This window comes from Canis aureus, chromosome 8, assembly GCF_053574225.1.
Source record: "Canis aureus isolate CA01 chromosome 8, VMU_Caureus_v.1.0, whole genome shotgun sequence".
Taxonomy (NCBI): Eukaryota; Metazoa; Chordata; class Mammalia; order Carnivora; family Canidae; genus Canis; species Canis aureus.
In genome coordinates, this window is record NC_135618.1 from 62,666,062 (window position 1) to 62,679,877 (window position 13,816).

General features: G+C 57.6%; 1 protein-coding gene across 10 annotated transcripts in view; it reads right to left on the bottom strand.

Moving 5' to 3' along the window:
- The window catches only part of MAD1L1 (mitotic arrest deficient 1 like 1), a 346,832-nt gene that overhangs the window by 45,094 nt on the left and 287,922 nt on the right, over positions 1-13,816 (bottom strand). For all 10 annotated transcript variants that reach the window (XM_077907541.1, XM_077907542.1, XM_077907543.1 and 7 more), the window contains one exon: positions 4,672-4,862. In XM_077907541.1, the coding sequence (XP_077763667.1) occupies positions 4,672-4,862 (191 nt within the window). The remainder of the gene's footprint in view (positions 1-4,671; positions 4,863-13,816) is intronic.

Consider the following 13,816-nt stretch of genomic DNA (forward strand, 5'->3'; position numbering starts at 1 on the left):
TCTCTCAAGCAGGTCTCTGTCCTGTGGCATCTCCTATTTAGGACAGCTAGCCCGCAGGGGAGCCTCCCTTGCTGCCCCAATGAAGGCTTGACTCACTGGCTCTCCTGACCCCAGGGTGAATTCAGACCAAGTTCGCCACTGAGTCCTACAAGGTACAGTGACCCAGCCAAGGGTGGGAGGGCTCTAGGATAGCTCATGTCCCCTCTCAGGTGCCTGGGCTGGGCCAGGGGGTGCCTCTGCCTGAGTCCCCAGAAGAATATCTGCAGAGGGTTGGTCTGCTTTCTATTTCACTTCTTGCACTTTCTCCCCATCTGTCCTCATCAAGCACTCTGCACATGCCAGGCCCTGAGCAGGTAGATGGAGAGCAGACAGGGTGGGACGGTGCCTCCTGTCACTAACCAATAAGCAGGCTAAGGGGACAGGTGACTCACCAGCAGTCACCAGCAGTCCCTAGTTAGAGATGTCCTGATAGGTCTGGCAGCTCCAGACGTGCCTGCTTTGGGGCTCCCGATGGCCTGGCAGGACTTATCCCAGGAGCAGCTCAGAGGCTGGGTGCTGGCTGTGTCTGGGAAGCCTCTGGCTGAGCAGGTGAACTGAATGCATGCACACCTCCAGAAAGTCAGCAGAGACTGCCATGCTTCAGGGCCAGCTGCTCCCCATAGCCCAGCACTTTCTGTGGGTGGAGGCGCAGAGGCAGCAAGGGGCTCCGCAGCACACAAGCACCAACCACCTCTTCAGGGCCCTGCCCAGGAAGGGCAGCTGATGCTGTTGGAGTGGCAATGGAAGGTTCTGACTGCAACTTGGGAGGGTGGGGTGTGCCTGTGGATGGACCCATCACCAGACCCCTCCCATTGGGTTGCCTATGAGCTCTGACGAAGGGCCCATGCAGATGTGCACAGTCCCTAAGCAGGTGCCTGAGTGTGTGCAAGCAGCGGGTGGGGGAGGCTTCCATGGGCGAGTGAAGGAGCCGAGGGGTGGCCCTGGGGGTGAGGGCAGGGGGACTGGGGCTGGCAGGTCCTTACTGCCGTGTCAGGGAGCCCAGGAGGCAGGTTTGTGTCCCCTGGAGGGATGGGGACCATAGCTTGGCAGGGCATGGTAGGCTTCACCTGCAGACCTGAGGGGAAGCCCCTTAGGGAGACCCACAAAGGGGTACAGTGTTGGGTGTGGGGTGGAGGTGGCAGGAACAGAGCCCATGCCGGGATGCTGGGGACATACAGCCTTGCCCTGAAGGAAGAGACACAAGCTGAGGGTGGCAAGGGTGGCCCCTAGCTGGCATCAGATCCCCATCTCTTTGCTCTACCCCACACAGCTTCCAGTCCTTTCTCAAGAGGTAGGATAAGAAGGGCAAAAATCTCACCCACCTGTTCATGCCCACGGGGGACCAGGCACCAAGGGGGTGATGAGACTACAGACAACAGAGCCACCAGTGTCCTCGGCAAAGCTAGGTTCCAAGGCAGGCTGGCTGGTTCGTGTGTACTGGGACCAAGGGACAGGGAAGCAGGCAGCCATCTGTCCAGAGCCATGCCTGCTGGTCAGCAAGGCACTGGGTGGGCTCCCGACTGGCAGGCACCCATGGGAGGCACCAGGAGAGAAGATCCTGTCCCACGTGCCCTGCTAGGGGGGCACAGGCACACTCCTAAGCTGGGGACAGGGTGCATGTCCCTGGGGATTCCTGGCTCCTGGGCAGGGGCCTGAGGGAGGTGGGCTGTCTGGGTACCCAGACATATGGTAGTTCCTGTCCCTGAAAAAAACTCATGTAAAGGAATAAAAGTCCCATACATAACAACCAAGCAACAGAAAACAACATGTGTCCTGAGAGATGTTCACTGAAAATGGGTCCCGCTTGTGAGGAACATGGAAAGCCTTACTGGAGGAGGTGTCTATGAGCAGATATGGGCCTTGTTGCTGGGGTGTGACAATCTGCAGGTGGACGAGCAGGGGCAGGGCCCAAGTGCCAGTGTGCAGGGTGAGGCAACCCATAGGCAAAGGCAGAGATGGGGATCCTGTGGGGGCCCTGATGAGCAGCTTCTGTCTACTAATGGTTCACTGCTCCAAAATGAAATTCTGACAAACCCTGAAATCTGGGGGCCTCAGGGATGCTGCTGGAGCCCCTGGGTCAGGTGCTCCGGTGGCATCAGGATCCTGGGCTCCCTTAGGCCTGACACTCAACTCAAATGACAAGACCAAAGCTCAGAGTGGCCTCCAGCTGGGGAAGGGCAGTGTGAGGCTCCGAGTTGAGCACCCTGGCTGAGGGATGCCTTGCCTGTCTATGCGGTACCTCTGCTTTTCTAGACAGCTCTCTGCACGGCCTCCGAGGACAAGTGAGCACTATGCTTTGCATTTTACAATCATGGAGGTCCCTCCATGCTTCCTATGACAACCTGACCACAGAGCCTACCCCATTCAGCGGCACGCATCCAAAAGGTGGTGGGGCCGCAAGCACATTTGTCTCCTGACACTGCGCACAAACCATCCCCCCCCCCCCCCCGCCCGACACACACACCTAGGCAGGGGGTGGAGGCCCAGCCATGACGGCAAGGGCCAGGGTGCCTGCTGGACGGAGTGGAAGGCTGAGCCATTAGCCCTCCCATCATCCTTTGTGGCTGTGTTGCTCCTAGCATATCTGTCCCTCATGCCTAGAGCCAGGCCCATAGCTGGGAAGCAGAGGGTCACAAGACACGCAGTTGAAGGAGAAGCTGGGGTGTGGGGTACACACCACAGGGCAAGGGTGGGGAGACAAAGCAGGGTACCAGTCCAGGACCCCACAGGGGACTCTCCAGACGGGAAGGTGTACCAATATCCAGGAATGGTGCTGGGGTGAGCTGAGGACATTGAGCATAGGGGAGAGCTGAAGGTAAGGGGGAAGAACAGAGCCCTGGGGGTTGGGGGGGATGGCAGAGGGTCTGGGGAGGGAGGATGGCAGAGGGCCCAGTGCGGGGGACAGCAGAAGGTTGGAGGGGACAGCAGAGGCTCTGGTGAAGAGATGGCAGAGAGTTGGGGGGGAAGGGAGAGAGTTGGGGAGGACCGGAGAGAGCGAGGGGGGCAGCAGAGGGTCTGGGGGTCTGATGGTGCCTTCGGCCTGTCTCCACTCTGCGGTGGCTGTCCAGAGTAAACACGGTATGTAGGAATTGTATGTCTTCGTTAATTAAAGTTTTTTTTTTTTTTTTTTTTTTAATATGTGGTATCTCTACAAGGTATGGAATAGTGACCAGCAATCCTGAGTTCTCCCAAAGCCCAGGCAATCACACAGGAGTGCAGAAGTACATTTCTGACATTTTTTTTTTTGTTCATTTCTGACAGTTTATGTAGAGACTTTACAGGTTTTAATGTTTCACTTCTACGAGGTTTAAAGAGTTTCAAGACACACATATAAAAATGGACACACATGATCCAAGAAGGCTGGAAGTTGGGAGGAAATGCTGGGAGACACTGGGGGGCAGATGCCAGGCTGAGGTGCCACTCTGAACTCAGGAGGGAAGGAGGATGGGAGGGAGGTGGGGGCCCAGTGCAGGCCTCCTTGCTCCCTGCGGCCTGGCGCATCCAGGCTTGGCCAGTGTTCCATGAGCAAGTGGCCAGGCGGTCACAGGTTCGCCTGAAGTTTACAATGAAATGAGGCAGAAAACATTTTGTGTCCTATTGTATTCTATTTGATGCATATGCAGACCACACGGGCTAAAGCCTTTTTATAGAAAAAGAAAAGTGGTTGCTTTGTTTTTACACATGTGGGCAGCAACAGGTGGTTGCCCCACTCCACACCATGGCAACAAGAAGTGGTGGCCTGTCTGCCCACCCCGGCCACCCGCAGCCGTGCCACCACACCCTTCCTGAAGCAGCGGAGTGCCACACCGGGCCATGGCACCGTCTTCATGAGAGGTCAGACTAGTGGGGCAGTGGCGGGGCCAGCCCTCTTCACGCAGATTCTGGCTCAGGCTGCCAGTCTCCTCTAGGCCTCCCAGCAGACACAGTCAACCCCCAGCCTGGCCACTGGGACCCACTGGACCCACCCCCTCACAGGCAGGTACTTCATTTCCAGTGACCGTCCTAGCCCTGAAACCTGGAGGGCACCCTGGCCTCGACACTGGTACAACTCCACAGGCCACATGCTGCCTCCAACTCCAGGGGGCCTCCTCCATGAAAGCCCCCATCCTGCCTGGCACCACGCAGTGGCAGCATCTCCAGAGGGAGTCTGAAGCCAACCCTGGCCGTGATTCCCGCACTCCTGTGTGCCTGGGGTCCCGGCCCCAGCCTCGCCGGCAAGCCTTACTACCCTCCTCACAGAGGAGCAGCGCTCCTCTCCCGTCTTTCTGCTGCACGGCACACTGAGGCTGCCTCACAGGCCCAACACAGACCCTCACCCCGTTACTTCAGCCGTCCCCTGGGCACGGCTGCTGCTGGATGCCCCAGGGCTTCACTGCCCTGTGCCCTGCAGCAATGGGGCTGAAGTAGCAACAGGGGGATGGCAGACACCCAGAGGCAGCCAGATCAAGGCTGAGTGCTTCTTGCAAGAGGCCGCCAGGCTGTGGGCAAAGCTGGGGTGGCTGAGGGCCACCCAGCGGGCCACACATACCTGAGGTGGGGCTGCTCCCGCACCCACACCATCGTCCACCAGCGCGAAGGGAGGTGCGGTGTGTCTCAGCAAAGGGTGGTGCGGTGTGTCTCAGTAGGTCCTACCTTGAAGATGAGGCAGTCGGCCTTGTGTTCCGCATACATGGACGTCAGCCGGTACTGGTTCTCTGTGGTGATGTCGATCTGGTAGCCCGTGAGTGCATAGCAGACTTTCCGGAACTCCTGGATCTTCGTTTGAAAGACCTCCTTGAGCCGCTGGTTCTTAAGCTCGGCGCTCTCCACCTGCTTCCTCAGCTCTGATGGGGGAGAAGGGAGAGAGTGAGCCCCATAGAGGGATGGGACTCGGGGTGGCAGCAAGGCCCAGGGTCAGAATCACTGGCAGAAGGCTGAGGAGGAGACAGGTTCCTACCCGGGATGGACATGCCCCTGTGTCAGCAAGCCCTGATGTATGCACGTGGGCAAAAAAGAGAACAGGCCAAGGAACAGCTTGCATGTCTGTGGACGAAGTGATTCATTTAATAAAAACAGTAACTCCACGGAGAGCAGGGACCCGGCAAACCAGACCTCTTCCTAGCCCTGAGTCTTGGATTTGATCCTCGGCCTGGTCCTTTTCTGAAGGACAACAAGGGGCAACATGGAAGCTGGCCCAGGTCTGGGCAGGGGGTACGGGGATCAGGTCTGCATGCACCAACCAACTGCCCAAGCTGCAGCCAGGTTCTCGCTGGTGGTTGGATGCCCACCCGCATGGGCCAGCAGCACCAAGTGGGCCAAAGGCCTGGAGAGGAAATGCTGTAGAGATTGCTGATCCTGTTCCCCGGGGGTTCCCCGCCACCCAGAGACAAGGCCCCTAGTTAAAGATAGGCCTCTGGGTACTGCTCTGGCAGGACCGTTCAGGGCAGAGGCCCCCCTGGCCTGCCCATCACTACCATCTCGGTTTATGGCTGTATAGGAGAAACCCGCTGTGCCAAGTGCAAAGCCATTGGGAGGCTTCACAGCAATTACCACAGATCCTTTACCCAAGGTGACTTCCTAGTAATTAAACCTCGGTCATCCCCCCATTAATTAGCGAGGCTGGCTCTGCTCAAGCACAAGTGCAGCTTCTGAAGCCAGGAGCTTCTTGGTGGTCCCATCTGGAGCTGATGATGGGGAGCCCTCCAGGGCCTGCGGATGGCCTGGGCAGCACAGGATCCCCGGTGGCCGAGGGCATGGTGAGAAAACCCCAGGCCTCAGAGCGGGTTGGCCCAGCTTGGAGCCCTGCCCACCGCGACAGGGGCAGGAGCTCCTCGTCCTCAGGCTGAAGTGCAGGCCCTGTGGCACATCCTGGGCTGGTAACCAGGACAGGCCCAGGCCAGCAACCACCAGGTTCCTAGCAGGGCTTAGAGCAGGCAGGGTCATGTCGGCTAGCTTAAGATGAGCAGATGCAGTCAGGGTGACTTCCTGGAGGAGGTGAAGGGGACAGGGAGCCTGCCTTCCAGGGAAACCCACTGGAGACCTTCCGCCAGCTCTGCCCTTTCTGACCTACGGCCTTGAGCCCATCACCCTCCAGCTCCTGGGGGTCTCAGGCACATAGCAGCATCCAGAGGCGTCACAAGGATCAAGCTGGATCCTGTGGGGCCACAGCGAAGTGCTGTGTGGGTTCAAGGCCATATCACCAATGGTGGGGGCTCTACTAGCTGCGCATCAACACACTCCACAGCTGCCACAGGGCTACACAGAGGGCGCAGGTTCTGTGCATACAAGGGCTATGGGACTGACTATGTGGCTGAGGGCAGCTGGCACAGGGAGGACAGCCCCACAGCCCCTCATAGGCATCTGAATACGGATCCTAGGTCTTGTCTGCACTGCCTGCATCTCTGCGGGCAGCCTGGGGCCGGCCGCGTTCTCGCGCTTGGTGCCAGAGCAGAGCTCCTTCTGGCCTCTCTGCCAGCACGTCCATCCTCCTGGCCACCTGCCCTGCCCTCACCTGCCCCTTATCCATCACACAGTCTGATGGTCCTGGCTGGGCCCTGGCGGACGTTGTTATTCTGGAGCAGAGAGCCTCTCCATCAGAACACAGGCACAGAGCCCTTGATGAATCGAGTCATCAGACTATGAAATCAAAGGGGTAATTGGCGGCTCTGACCCTATGCTCCTCCCTGTGTCTCTCAGCCAGCCCACTGAGGATGGATCCGCCAGCAGGAGGAAAACCCGTTCCAGGAGGCAAAATTCACTGACCAAGGATCTGAGGTGATATTTCACCCCTGTCAGAGACTGCACTGCCTTTAATGGATCTCAGATGTCCACTGGGAAAAATTAAATTTTGGTAATAATGCAGCTCGACCTTGGAGAAGGTAACAGCCCCTTTGCCCACAGATATCAAAATGCTGCCCTTTCCACAGTCCGTAGACTCTGACAAGTAGACGGGGCTCAGGTAATGAGGAAGTGAGCCCAGACACCTGCCATCCTCCAGAAGGGGAAAGTTCTATGTACCTGCTGTGAGCTTGGTGCCAGGACCCCACACCAGGTGCCACATATACCTTACCCAGCATAGTATAGTCTGAGCAGCACCACAAGGCAAGTCTTACATCACCCTTCAGTGGGCAGGAGCAGGGGATCTTGGGTGGGGGCAGCTTCTTCAAGGCCACATGGCCCATCATGGGTATCAAGAGAGCTCTGACCTCAGGCTGTCTGGTGAAGTAGGGCAAGAGGCTACAGCTTTCAGGTGAAGTCACCTTAACACAGCGTGTTCAGGAGGGACAGCATGAGTCCTGGTTGTGATTCAGGGCATCACAAAGTCGGTGCTCTGACCTCCCCCTTATTCCACCATTCAATTGCTTATATAAACGTGAATGAATAATTCACATGATGGTTTGGATTAAATAAATAAAAGATGTGCCTTTTGCCTTGGAAATGCCACTGCTCTGATGCAGCCTCTTCTCAGAGTGAGCTGAAGCTTCCTCTGGGCAGGGTTGGGTGGCCTGTGCATGTGGCGCTCACAAGATGCTCCCTTGGGCCCCACTGACCAAGGGCCAGAGACCCCCTTGGGTCTTTGGTGACTACAATCCTGCATGTACCTGCAGGTACCCCATCAGTTGCCCCCAAGGCCGGGCCTGCTGGTGGGGACCACACGTGGGCAGGACCAGCAGAGCAGACAAGTGGCCTCATTGGGTCTGGGGAGAGATCCCAGACTGCTCACCCCAGACCTCACTTGCTGTGTGCCAGCATCCCAGGCATCACCAGACACTTGGGATGAAGACCTCGTGCCCAGCCTCCTCCACCTCAGGCCCACACTCTGGTGGAGGATACATCCAGCCCTGATTCAACCGCAGCCTTCTCCTGTTCCCCAGTGCCCTCAACCCTGTCCTCCAGCTGCACACACCAGGGGAATATGCCCTCCCACCACTGTCTTTCCTCTCTGGGCCGCCCTTGCTCCTCCTCTCCTCGGCAGCCCCTTGCAAAGCTTTGTAGGAGTCCTTGGTGAGGGACAAGGAAGGCCGATGAACAAGTGGGCACCCAAGACAGAACATGGTCACCCAGAGCCCAGACGTGGAGGGTGGGCAGGGATGCTGGGGGCCAGGGATGGATGCCAAGGTCAAGGGGCCAGGCCACCTGCTCTCTTACATGGTGTGCAGCCCCAGTCAGGCCCGTTGGTGGCCTCTAGCCATGTCCACAGGGGCCACTGGATGGCTCTGACCTCCATCCCCTCCTAATCTATACCCAATACCAGGCTCCTCCCAGAGTCACAGAAGGCAGCCGAGAAAGCCTGTGGGTACAGATCAAAAATAAAACACTTTCCATCTCTCCCTTATATAAAGGCTTGAAGAAGAGTGCGTGTTACCCCTGAGAGCAGAGACGTCAGGATAAAGGAGTGGGCACAGAGCTCTGGAGAGCCAGTTCAGTCTGAAATTCAGGGGTTTGATCCTAGAGGGATGGGGAGAGCAGGTGAGAAGCAGACAGGTGGAAGGCTGGACTCTCCCTACAGAAAGCCTCTCCAGGGTCTCAGCTTGCGGCCGCATGGCCAGCAGAACCTGACTGGGTCTCTACTAAAAGTGCATGCAATCCTGTGCTTCAATTCCCTTCTTATCAGTTTGCTGGGTAGAGTGCAGGGCACTGGGTGGGCAGGGCTGTGCCCCACGGGACTGCTGACCCAGGCTCGGGATGGAGGCTGGGCCCCCAGACCTCGCAGACAACTGGTGCATAGCCCTTTGCTTGAAGCAAACGTCCCTCATGTGCCGGGGCCTGAGTGTGCCAGCGAGGTGGCTGGGTCTGACCCTGCACTGTTGCCCAATCCAAGCTGGCCAGCCCAGCCTTGAGACTATTCTGTGGGACAGACACACCTCCACCCCAGCACCTTTCAAGGCAACGGCTCCCTGTTAATGTGCTTCCCTGACCCGCATCTCAGAGGATTCTCACAGCAGAACAGGTGCTGTCTGCTGGTCAGCATCCTGGCCACTCCAGTGGGAAGTCAGCCCCTTCACAGCAGAAGCAGCTGGTGGGGGAAGGGTGGAGCCCCACATGGGGCAAAGCGGGAACTTTGATGTGAGGTTGCTAGGGTCCCAGGCCTTTCACCTTGGTTATTAGCAAGCTCAGCCTGGCCATGGTGGCCCAGTCAGGCCCTCTGTTCCTTGGATTCCAGTCCTGTGTGAGATGGCCCAAGTCCTCTGGACAGAATTCTGAGCTCTGAAGCTCCGTGGTGAGAATTAAAACCCTCTTTGAGGCGCTTGGGTGGCTCAGTGGGTTAAGTGTCCAACTCTTGATTTGGGCTCAGGTCATGATCTCAGGGTTGCAGTCTTGAGCCTGCGTTGGGCTCCATGCTATCCACAGAGTCTACTCAAGATTTTCCCTCTTTCTGCCTCTCCCCCCACCTCATGCATGCTCTCTCTCTAAAATAGTAAGGAACATCTAAAAAAAAAACCCATGAAACCCTCTCCTGTGGCTATTGGGCCTTTGCCTAGTGGCCAGCCCCAGTCTTTCCAGTTGCACCTGACTGGCTTTATTTCATGCCCCAAAGCACTACTCTCCTCCTCACCTCAGGGCCTTTGCACACCCCTGGGGCAGCTCCTCCTGTTTCCTAGCTGACTTCCACACATCTCAGCTTCAAAACCACAGCTCTGGAGTAGATCTAGTCTCCTGCCATGTCTTCAGTGTACACGACAGCATCCACTGTAACACGACAGAGCATTTTAAAAAGCTCCTTTGTGTCACAGTTATCACACCAGCAGACTCTTAAGCTCAGCATAGGTGAGGACTAAGTCTTTTTGTCGCATGGCGTCCCTAGTGCACCTCAAGAAGCCTAGAGCACAGGAAATGCCATTCCTCCATAAATCCTAAATCATAACACCTAGAAAGTCAGTGTGAACAAAAGTAATCCCATGTACGGGGCTTCCCTGCGGACGCAGTGGATGGAACACATGCGCCTGCCCTTGTACGAACATGTTCACCTGAGCTCCCTGCTGCCACAACTGTGGGATGGAGGGGAGGCAGCAGCAAACCAGAGGGGTAGGCACAGTCTCAGAAGACGAGAAGCAGATGCAGAGAGGGACACGGCTCGGCAGACCTGGGGGCATGGGGAGACCAGCTGGAACTGGGGCTGAGGGACCGTCCAGAGGCGCATGTCTTTTTCCTGGCCCCTCAAGGGGTGACTGGGCCTCAGCACTGCTGCAGCAAATGCTGGCACCCGGCCCCACAATGCCCGTGCTGGATGCCCCAGGGCTTCACTGCCCTGCGCCCTGCAGCAATGGGGCTGAGGTAGCAACAGGGGGATGGCAGACGCCCAGAGGCGGCCAGATCAAGGCCCGTGGCCAGGCTCACACCCAGGGGAAGGGCTGGAGGGCCCCCTGGCCCACATCAGCACCCAACTTCCTGAGAAGCTAAGGGGTGGGGTGTTAACTAGCACCCATGCCTGTGGTGCACATGCACCTGCACAGGGAGGCGGAAGCAGGGAAAGAAGATCCTACTCCACATGCCTTAGGAGTGTGCCTGTGCACCCTTAGCAGGGCTCAGCAGGAATAAGTCACAGTGTGCTGGTGGACATAGTGGGGTCTGAAGCAGCCTTTCTTCCCCGCCCTGGGCTCAAGCTCCCCTGTGTCCAGCACACCAGCCCCAGGGGGGATGCCCTGTGGCCCCCTGCCTACTGCACACCCACAAGAAGCTCCTGAGAGGCTGGCTCAGCACAACAGCCTGGAGGGGAGGAGGCGTCCAGAGCAGCAGCAACAGTGGGCAACCCCTGGAGGCGATGCCATCACAGATGCACAGGGAAGTGTTCGAAGAGAAAGCTAAAGTCAAGAAGGGGCTCCCCAGTGGGGCCAGGTTCCAAACAACCCAAGATGGGGGATAGCAGAGAAGAGATAACAGCAGAGTTTCTGGGAGCCTGGAATCCAGCTCAGCAATTTGACAGCTCTTCAATTTGAATAGAAGGGGGAAGGGAAATAACTGAGGAGACCCCCCCCCCTTCCCCGGAGGAGATCCCGGAGGGAAGGACTGTCTCCAGGCTGGGCAGGCATAGCAGGACTGCACGTGGAGCACTGCAGGGAGAAGATGAGCACTCAATAATCCCCTGCCCTGCGAATGGCCCTGTGACCCTCCCTCCCTTGGACAGAGGCCTGGGGGAAGGCAGAGGAGAGGAGGGTGCACAGGGCAGGGGAGCCAGGCACCTGGGCTCAGGTCGCTGTTGGCTGAGCCGTCAAAGGTACGCAGCCCTGCTCCTGCAGTAGTATTTTGTTTAGGAGCTGGAAGTGGCTTTAGAAATTTTCCTTCAGGGACTCAGGACAGAGCCATTTTTCTTGCTGAAAAGTGAATAAAAAACACTTAGCCAATGCTAAGAATTTCAGGCTTAACCAACAACAAACAGCATTAATATCTCCCCATTAGAAACAGCAGCCCTCGGAGCCCAGGCTGCATCAGGCAGCTGTTTCTAATGCTGGTGCATGCCAGGGCTGCTCCAAGGGCACTGTGGGAAAGGTAGCGGGGGAGGCCAAGACCAGCCTGAGTGGAAGGAGGTGGTAGGGTGAGGCCCAGGGGCAGTGTAGTGTGTCCTCCACTTTTCTGAGAGGCTGGACAGCTGGCTTCCAGCTCTGCTCCAGGCCATGAGGCTGGTACATGTGCCCTGGACCTTGGACCCAGTGCCCTCATCCCTGGGTGTCCCCGGCACCACACCTCTACAGCCTGGAGGGGTCTATGGGGCAGAGATGGCAGCTGGCACGCCCTTGGGCATCACACAGGTGCATGGCAGTGGACAGCAAAGGCAGGGCTGCCAATCACCCACCTCCCAAAGCTCACTGACCTCGGATCCACAGCCTACTCTCTCAGCATGTCCCTGTGGAGGCCGAATGGCGGCCCTGGCTCCCAGGTGGGGAGGATGAAGCCCAGAAAAGGGGTAGGACCACTGTGCAGTGCTGGCCCCCACTGACCGGGACTGGTCTGTCTCTGGGATGATGCTCCCTGCTGGCTGCCCCTGGCCAACTTAAATGGCCAGGGGCCTGGGCAAGGCCCTGTGGAGCATGAGGGGCAGGGAAAACAGTGTGTAGCAGCCCCTTTGGCCCCCATAAGACACCAGCAGCGAGGCCAGACATTCCAGAGCCAGGCCACCTGGCTCCCAGGTTTTGAGTCCTCCCAAGGTCTGGGAGGCATATCCGGCTCCAGTCTTGGCTGTGGATGTGAGGATGGGTGAGAGGCAAGGGCAGTGTCATCCTCTGCTATGAACAGGCTCTGGGTCTGGGGGTCAAGCTACTGAGTTTGGTTTCTGCTTCCATGGATTCAAGAAGCTGGTGGCAGAGCTGAGGGAGATGCCTACTCGGTGTCCAGAGACAAACACATGGTGGGGACAGCGGTCCCACAGGTGGGAATCAAGCTGTGGGATGGCACCGGGAGGCCACACAGGAACAGCTATTTGATGTGGACGCACAGGGTTTGGAAAAACTAGGGTGTAACATATGTCTTTACATATCTGAAGGGCACATAGGATGCAAGCAAACATGTTCTGGGTAGGTCCCTGCAGCTGAACAAAGACCAGGGAGGGGACACCAGGGTGACGCCAAGGGCCCTGGTGCTGAGCCCACGCCTGACCTCAGATGGACAAGTGCCCTGCACCCATGCATGTTGAGATGTTAGCGGCCTGAGGGTGGTGCTGCAGGTGCCCTATCCATGCTCCTCACCACACAAGACCAGCTTGGGGGCTGAGGAACCTGGCTAGACCTGAGGTGTCCCTGTGGGAAGTGCCCCCAGGCCTCCCCAGCAGGTGCACAGGGCGGTGCAGGCTCAGCTCCGGCCCAAAGCTGGGCCACACTTCCGGGGCTAAATTATTCATGTCTTGTGACTTCTAACTATTTGTTTTACATTTTAAAATATTTCAATAATTAAGCATCAGATATTGATGCGATTTTATTAGTGACTGTGGGAGCCAACACTACAGGGCTGTGACCGTGGGTCTGGGTCTGGGTCCTGGCTGACCATATGGAATAGGGAGGAAACACGTCTGCTGGCTGGACCGCTGTCCCAGGCAGGCCTTCTGTGGGTGCCAAGCCTTGGGGATGTGTGCAGAACAGGGCCGCCACTCTGACGCGGTATAGCATCCCAACAGGCTCCTTCTCAAGGCTGCCTTCCCATCCCAAATCCAAATTGCAGGAGAGGGGCCTGGGAGCCTGGCAGGCATGAGGGGCATGCAGGCAGTGTGGAGATGCCAGCCAGGGGGCTCCAGGTGCCCACTCTGACTCCCTGCACAGCACTCAGGGAGGTCTTTCCACAGAAGGACAAGGCAGACAGCACTGTTCCCAGCTGTGGGCTCCAGCGACCAGTGGATGGGCCCCTTCCACCCACTACACGCAGCCTTTAGCCTTCCTAAGGAATGAATGGTTTGCTTAAGCTGCCTTGTAGCCGGAGGGCCCCTGGGACAAGGTCTCTCCATTATGAGCCCATGTTCCCCTGCTGGGCCGGAAATTGCACGTTTTACACAAGAGAGAAGACATTCGCCCTGGAATTATATGCAGATGAGCAGTGTGTGTGCCTACTGCCGGCTGCCTGGCAGACGCCCGCCCTGGGTAAGCTTGGTGCCAGCTTTCAAACAGGGGCATCTCTGTGTGATTAACGGCTCACTTCACAAGCAGCTTGTCACCTTGCACAAAAATGATCTGAAAAGACACCAGCAATTACAGCCCACCAGATTATGGGGTGGGAGAGTCCCGGGGTGACAGGCGGGAGCTCATGTGATATCATATTCCCGGGAAGGCTCCCTCCCCCACCACTGAGAACAGAGAGCAGTCGAAGCCCCAGAGGA